The sequence below is a fragment of the Culex pipiens genome, chromosome 3, assembly GCF_016801865.2.
Source record: "Culex pipiens pallens isolate TS chromosome 3, TS_CPP_V2, whole genome shotgun sequence".
NCBI classification, from domain to species: Eukaryota; Metazoa; Arthropoda; class Insecta; order Diptera; family Culicidae; genus Culex; species Culex pipiens.
The window spans coordinates 47,643,565-47,651,897 of record NC_068939.1 but is presented as its reverse complement, the minus strand read 5'-3'; the positions used below and the strand labels follow the sequence as shown (position 1 = coordinate 47,651,897).

The 8,333-nt window shown below is 42.5% G+C and overlaps 1 protein-coding gene and 2 pseudogenes across 1 annotated transcript; 2 read left to right on the top strand and 1 right to left on the bottom strand.

Annotated features, from left to right (window-relative positions):
• The first annotated feature begins 509 nt into the window (after positions 1–509).
• On the top strand, positions 510–4,530 carry LOC120412578 (glutamyl-tRNA(Gln) amidotransferase subunit C-3, mitochondrial-like). The gene is made up of 3 exons (XM_039573088.1): positions 510–521; positions 4,074–4,474; positions 4,521–4,530. The coding sequence occupies exons 1-3, from the start codon at positions 510–512 to the stop codon at positions 4,528–4,530; spliced, it is 423 nt and encodes a 140-aa protein (XP_039429022.1).
• Positions 4,403–5,562, top strand: LOC120412645 (DNA polymerase subunit gamma-2, mitochondrial-like; annotated as a pseudogene).
• Positions 5,563–5,589: 27 nt separating this feature from the next.
• On the bottom strand, positions 5,590–8,333 carry LOC120412579 (origin recognition complex subunit 5-like; annotated as a pseudogene).

Genomic DNA, 8,333 nt, shown 5'->3' with positions numbered 1-8,333 from the left:
AAGACATCCCTACAATGCAAAAGTCCTGACTAAATTTGCAGTTGATATAACCCGCGGCTGGTCGTGCCAGGTCAGGACAGGCCAGACCAGATCAACGAGCGCGAGGGAGAGAGGTCACGAGGACTGGCAGGAATAAATCGACGCGACACGACCACTAACTGCTTGCTTGGGCTGATGGTGACAAATAAGCCCGTCACTTTTCGCCCACTTTTTTTTAGTCGTTGTTGTTGTCGTCGTTCCCCCTCGCCGCACTCTTACAAAACGGGTTAGGGGGAAGCCATTCAACAACAACCCCTCAGTCGCTGAACTGCAGCACACCGTGGGGGATGAAAACAATACCCCACTCACTTGGTCGGGGCTTCTCACAGCCAGCCAGGGTGTGATAATCAAAAAATAAAGTCATTTAGATCAGAAAACTTTACACACGTACTTTTTACACCTTTTTTCACTCTCCCTCTATCGCCTGGTGGGACCCCTTTGCTTTTTTTGAAAAAAAAAATCGTCTAGAAATGGCACAGCCGGTACACGTGCGAACATGACATCAGGAGGGTGGAGGGCTCAATGCTCATGCCGAGGCCAGATATGGGTTTATGCTTAAGCTTATGATGCTCCAGCCAGCCAGTCAGCGAGCGAGCCAAGTTAGAGAGGCCTCTTGGTCTTGTTCTGCTTTTTTTCTTTTTGACTGCCACAGAATGCACTCATCTTCTTGATTGCAGGCGAATTCCGTTTTGAGACTTTAGGGGAGAGCGGCCAGTAGGGAGATTTCGGCCTTCCGATTTTTTTTGGCATGTTTCTGACTGAAACTTTTCGATACTTTTTGTATGCCTAAAAGCCATTTTGCATCACCAGTTTGTTCAAAGTACAAATTTGGCAGCTGTCCATACAAAAATGATATGTGAAAATTAAAAAAAAAAATCTTTCAAAGGATTTTTTACCGATTTGGTGCTTTGGGAAAATATAAATTGCAAAAAAAAATTTTGCAATAAAAAAAAACATAAGTGAAATACACACCGTTTCCTTGTTACTGTCCAGACTAGATTATCCGAAGCCTGGACTATCCGTAAATTCGTTTATTCTAAGTTTGACTATTCGAAGGATTGCATGGAACTTCGGATAGTCGAATTATGGACAGTATTCATCTAGTGATTTGTATTTTCTTACTCATTTAAATCAAATTTGAATAGTTAATTGCTTATTAAATTACAAAAAGCATTTTTTTGCAATTCCACTGTAAAACTGTCAATTTTTTTTGTCCTTCAGGAGAAACGAAACGGCCTACTTTTCCCTACAAAAATAACAGAATGGAAAATTACCTTTCAATAACAGTGCTGAAAAGTTCTACTTTTCAGCACTGAAATGGGTGCTGAAGTTGAACTGTTCAACACTAATATCGAAAGTAACTTTTTTCAATATTTTTTTGTTTTGAACGATGAATTTACTAAACACATGACTCGGTAAACCTCGTTGGATAAATGTACAACTCGTGCTGAAAAAATCTTCTTTTTGCAACTTGTTGCATAAACTACTATTTCGATATTACATCGCCGCTATTTTGAATGCCATTTGAATTTTAAAATTCCTAATCACTTTAGCGGAGTGTAAGGGTCATACTTAAGCTCTATAATCAAAATTAAACCAACAATAAAGTGAAATTTTTCTAAGGCCAAGCCTGGACTGTATATGCAGTTTTAGGCTCAAGGTTTTTTCTGATAATTTTACATAGCAACCCAAAATATGACCAAAAATCAAATTTTTGACACTATGGCTCAATTATGAGGGCAGATTCAGATTCAGCGGGCAAATTTACATGGAAAAACGTATAGTTGGACAATTTTCCAATTTTGTTAGGGTGGTACCATACACTTTTCCCTTGAAAATTATACATTTTCGAATGAAGATATCTCGAGTTTAAAGAAAAATACGCCTGGGATTTTTCAGCGTTTATAGTGCTCTGTCAAATGCAATCTGTCGCTTAAAAAATTTGGCCAGCACCTTTTTGAGATATTTGAGTTTTATATTTGCATCTTAATTACCTTAAAATGGCTGTAACTTTTAGCCCTTAAGTGCAAATAGACTTGTTGAAAAATAAAAATGTTTGTTTTGCAGAGCTCTAAAAGTGCTCCCAACATCACTTTTCTCTAAAACTTAACCTTTAATTGCTACGTTCAAAAAACTGATTTTTGGAGGTTTGTTCAGATGCTTTCTCTAAATTTGGTCGTAGAAGGCATAGATTGCGAGATAAAATTTTGGTGACTTCGACAAAGTTGTTTGGATTGGCGGCCCTACAACTTTTTAGAATACGAAAAAATTCCCATAAATATCCCTGAAAAGTAAGATTTTCAAAATCACCCTAATCGTGAACCATCCTAATTCTAAACCAAACCAAAATTTGCCCTTTTTCATTTGCAATAACTCTTCTGAAGACACCGAAGCTCCAAAACTTCACAATTTTTCGGAAAATCCATTTTCCACTTGATTTTGCGATCTGGACCACTGTGCATTGAAACAGTAAGACATCTCTCATTTATATTTAAAAAAAATGTAGGCCACAAAAAGTTCAAATAAAATAGATTCGATGAAAGTAGTTATTTAATAAACCGGGATAATTGTTAAAGTTACTGTGTTTCTTACAAATTTCAGCCTGAAAGAGAGCAAATTCAATTGAATTAGTCAAATTGACCATTAGTTAAGTAATCTTGCTAGTAATGCTTCATTTGTATAATTTACAAATGTTTGTTTAACAAAGTTTATAAACTATTAATAAAATGTATATAAATTAAAGGTTTAGAGAATAAAAAGCTACAATTTAGATCAACATTCATTATAAATTTATTATGATTCATAAAAATACAAATTTTTGGTGCTATACTGAAATTTCCTATAAATCTGGAGCTTATTTTGAATTATATTTCAATAACACTTAAAACTTTTAACTTAGCAACTAATTTCAACTCCTTATAGTGTCAAACTGCCAATCCGTTTTTCGATTTGAACTAATTTTAATTGAGTGAAACAATGTTTTCACTATTATGATTAAGGGTGCAGAGCAACCAAATCGTAGTTTTCAAAATACTAAAATGTCGGTAACTAAAATGCTGGTGGCCAAAAAAAATATATAAAAAAATTAAAAGCAAGCCATGCCACATTTTCAACATTAGACTAAAAAAAGTGTTTTAAAATTCATTTCACACTAGTTCTGTTGTTTTGCAATCATTAGTTTTCAAAAAAAGATAAGATTTGACGAAAACAAAAATTTCTAGAGTAAATTTTCAAAAGGTCCTATGTGCAAAATCCTCATTCTGAGAAATTTCATGTTGAAGTTTTGTGTGAGATTTTTAAATCCTATTTAAACACGTTTGAGTATTTTTGAATTCTAAAAACGCCAAAATGGACCTAAATCGATGCTTTTTATGTGCACTTTACGGGAATTATCAAAAGTCTAGTTTAAACTGATTTCTAAAGCAATTTGTTTCATACGACCTGTGAGTGCACATAGGACACGATTCATAGGACAAATTTTACACATAGGACTTAGCACATTGGACCTAATTCGTGTAACATTGCACATAAGACTTTTCCAAATTAAATTCAAATCCTGATTAAAATAAAACAACTTTTTTATTATAATTATGTTTACCCCACCCTCGCGCAACGTGTTGTCATCAGCTGATCGAGAGTATGAAATGTTTCAATGCTTCCAGAGCGGGAGAGAGAAACCGTTATGAGAATATGTTGACCAATCAGCGCTTCCGTCGGCATCTGTCAGATAGGTGCTGGAAAATCGACCTATCCGACAATGTAAATAATATTTTGCAGAGTACGCATAGAACTTGTGATGTTTTGACAATTTTCGGTTGTTTTTTTGCTTTTTTCGCGTTTTTAAGTGTTTTTATTCTTGTCAATCTGAAACACTTGTGTTCAGGTAAGTTTTTTTTTCGAGTTTACAGTACGGTGACAGCTCGTAATTTGTTCGTTTCTTCGCGTTTAATTTTTATTACAGACGATGACGACTGCTGAATCTCCTCTCGCAAACAAACCCACATTCAGCTTATCAATCCCGTGTTCCTTCGTAGTTCGGCTCCTCGTGTGACATGATTGGAATTCCGTTCCATCTACGACCACCCCCGGGGCGCACCCTCCACTCGCTGGTGAGGACCTTTGCCTCAACGAAGCCGGCCGATTTATCCGGGACGCAGGACAAGAGCACCCGGCAAAAGATCAATTTCCACGAGCTTAAACATCCGAGCAAGGTTCCCCAGCGTCCAAACAAATCTACGATTGACGGCCAGTTGACACCAACCCGCATCCCGGTGGACGCCCAAACGGTGCAGCTGCTGGAGCGGTTAAGCCTGGTGGATCTGGACAGCGCCGAGGCCCACCGGACGTTCGAGGACGCGATCGAGTTTGCGTCGCAGATTCTGTCCGTGGACACCGACGGCGTAGAACCGCTGAACACGGTACTGGAGCGGGAGCGGTTGACGCTGCGCGAGGACCGCGTGTCCGACGGGAAAATCCAGCAGGATGTGCTGAGGAACGCATGCGTTACCGAGGAGGAGAACTTTGTGGCGCCACCGGGAAATATTCCGCACGAGCAGGAACCGAGGAAGTGAGCGGGGGATGGTTGGTGGTTGTGGGCTTCCGGCAGCTGCTGGAAGCTTGTAGGGATAATAAATTTGTAGCGTTAGGTTTGGGGGATAATGTTGTGGACGGTTTTAAGGTGAGCCCGATTGGACGAATGTTGCGCAATAATCTGAGAGATGAGTTTAGACGAGGGGAAGCTGGAACAGCGGTGTACGAAGGAAGTTCTGGGATTCCGATGCGGGAGAACCTGAGCTTTGTAAAGGAAACCTTTGATCCGAATGTACCGTTTGGAGTTACAATAGAGGAGCGATTTGCGAACGGGAAGGTTCCCTTGAATGATTCCTTGACCCTCAATCTGGACCACGGTCACACGCTCTCCTGCCGATACCTGATCAACCCGTCGACCTCCAGCGAGTTCATGTACAAGGTCCAACGTCAGCGCAAGATTTGGTGGATGCGATACGCGTGCGTTCCGGGCCGGTTCTTCATTTCGGGCCCCCGCCAGGACGCGGACACGCGCGTTCAATCCGTCGCCATCAAGAGTCGCCTTGGCGGAGAGGAACTCACGCTGGAACAGCTGGAACTCTTTCCGGCGGACGCCGCCGCCCTCGATGAAGAGCTGGGGGACTTTCGATTCAAGGTGGGCCGAACCAGCAGTAAAAGGATTCGGCCCAGTATGCTGCGGCTGCGTCAGTGCGTCGAAGTGGCCACGCTGCAGATCGTGCCAAACACCTGTGCAACGTGCTGCGCAAAGCGAACCTTACCGTGCTCGACTGCTCCGAGCGTAACGGCAGTCGTTCCCTGGCCAAACAGCTGCACCATCTCGACTCGATTGCCGTCCCGTACTGCCTGCTGCTGCGCGACCAGTGTCTCCAGAATGGCCTCTTTCAGGTGCGGTACCGCGTCACCACCCTCAGCGAAACGATTCACATCTCGGATTTACCAGAATATTTATTGAAAATAGTAACAAGTTTAGTTTAATAAATACAAACACACGCAAGCGCAAGCTTAGAAGAAATCGCACAGGTATTGTCTCACGTTGAAGCCGACCATCTTGCCGATGTGCACGATAAAGTCCATTCCTACGGTGCACTGAAGTCGCGCGCTGCCGTCCATGATGGTTCCCTCGCTGGAGGCAAAGTTCAGGAACTTGAGATGAATCAGCGTTGAGATTTGCGCCAACAAGTTGCACGTCAGGCCGACCTTCTCGTCCAGAATGGCGTAAAAATGGCCAACAGCCGGTCGATGGTGAACGCCTTCGGTCCCAGCTGGGTGGCCATCTTCTCCGACACCTCGGCCTTTGCGTTGACCGACTGGAGGCGCTTCTTTTGCTTGCCGTGATATTCATAAACAGTCGTTTGTCCTCCTTGGCGGCGTTGTGACTCGCGAGGTACGCCGCAATCAGCAGGAACTTGGCGTAGAAGGGCAGTTCCAGGGTTTGCACCAGCCGCTTCATCGTATGCATCTGCTCGACGGATTCCGAAGAAGTCTGGTCGTCGACGGTGATGGGACGTAGCAAATCCTGGTTGACGTTCTCCATGCGCATGTAGATTGTCCCGAGGGCAAGTTTCATGGTTTTAGAAATATTCCGCCAAAGCCGGGTCACGTCGTCCGCGGCAGTCGTCCCGTCCAGCACCGGTTCGCAGTACTTGTGGAAGCACTCGAGCGCAACCAGCTGCAGCTCCTTCAAGTCGCGACACACCTTGAAGAACACGTTCAGGAAGATGTTGAGGTAGTTTTCGTAGAAATCGGGCGTCAGCATCTCCACAATCTTCAGATGCTTATCAATTTCCTCCTCCGACAAGTTGGCATGCTTGTAAGACCTAAAAAGTACAACCAATCAGTATCACAAATCGCCGTAAAACATCCAAAATAACCCTTACTCCAACTCAATCCTTAATTGCTCCCGCACCGCCTCGAAATCGTTCATCATAATCACCAAAATGTCCTTCTTGCTGTACTCGGCCACAAACAGCTTCACTACCGGCGCGAGCCCCGTCCTGACTAAGTACTTTTCAAACGGCAAATCCGACACGAGCAGCACGCACTGGCACGCACACGTTCAGCCCGGTCACCTTCGGCAGTCGCAGCAACATTGGCAGCACGTTGTGGTCCATGTCGCGCACCCGGTCGACGTTCTCCAGCACGACGATGTAGCTTCGCGAGGGCGACAGTCGCGCCAGCTGGGCCACAAAGTCCTTCATGGAGTCGACGCTGGCCAGCGAGGCGTACCCGTTGGCCGCGCACGGGACGTGACCGGTCAGCCGGTTCAGGATGGCCTTCGGCGAATCCTCGTCCCGACGGCGTCCTGTCGCACGTTGCCGTCCAATCCCGGGCGCCACACATCTGGAATGAAATATGAAATTAAACGCAAAAAACACTTTTTTTAAATTTAATTATCAGCTGCCCAAACGCAGTCATCGCATTATTTTCTAGGAAAAACTTACCTGGACACAAGTATTCAGCTTATAATAAGATTAAAGCACTTTTAAAACAAAAAAGCAAATAGAAACAACTGCAAATTGGCAAAACTTGAAAAGTCCTATGCGACTCTGCCAAATATTGTTTACATTGTCGGATAGGATGTTTTGCCAGCACCTATCTGACAGCTGACGACGAGAGCGCTGATTGGTCGATTTTCTCTCCTAACGGTTTCTCTCTCTCGCACTGCAAACATTGAAACATTTCATATTCTCGATCAGCTGATGACTACACGTTGCGCAAGGACTGGACAATCATGAAGATTGCAAAATATTTTTGTTTCAGAGTTTTATAAAAAACGACTAAACAAAATAACTAAAAATCATGCACCTTGGTCATTTTGATATGAGCGTATATGCATCATAATTGAAAAATGATATAAATGAATCATAAGTTGAATTGCTAAGGTTCTATGTGCACGCTTGACCCTAATGCACATAGGACTCCCACGTGGTAAAACGACCTATAATTATTTGGTGAAGAATTTATTGAGAATCGTTTTAGGTTGTTTTGTATTTTATCAATAACTGAAAAAATAAAAGGCTTTTAATAAATTGGATCAGCGGAAAGTGTAGTTTTCGGCTTGCAGAATTTCATGCAATAAATAACTCAGTTTGTTTACTTTTGTCGCATAGGACCTTTTGAAAATTTACTCTAGATTTTAGAAAAAAAAACTATCTGATTCTAAACACAGGGGAATGCATTGTAAATTGATTTTATCTGATTTTACTTCAATTTCCATTGAAATTTTAAAGCTATTTGAAAAAATATTTTTTGCCCCTCTGATTTTTCAGACCGATTTTGAATGGTGGGGGGGGTGGTGGGCAAACACTTTTAAAAATAATTGTACCAGCCTTTTTATATTTTTGAGAAAAAAACTTAGATTAACTTTCTACATCGATTCTAGTAAAGCTCTCCTATTTAATCTTCATTTTCGTCAAAACTTAACAAAAAAAAAAGAACCTAGTGGAGCCGAGCGGAAAACTCAACTCTCTCTTGTCTTTTACGTTTGGTACAGTAGCGTCGTCGTCATCAGCGCTGCTGCTGCTGTGACACTTGAGCACGTCGTCCTCGTCGTCATCTTCATTGCTTCGTTTGCTATCGTGCTTATTTGCAAGCCAAGGATTACAGTGCAGTGCAGTACAGCCCCACCAGAAGTGGCCCTGATTTGCCTGGCCCAACTCAAGTACAAGAGCTGTGGTGGTTCATGGTGTGACCAAATTTCACACTTTTTTACTCCTGTTTTTTTTTCGTCCTCCTCCTCCTATCAT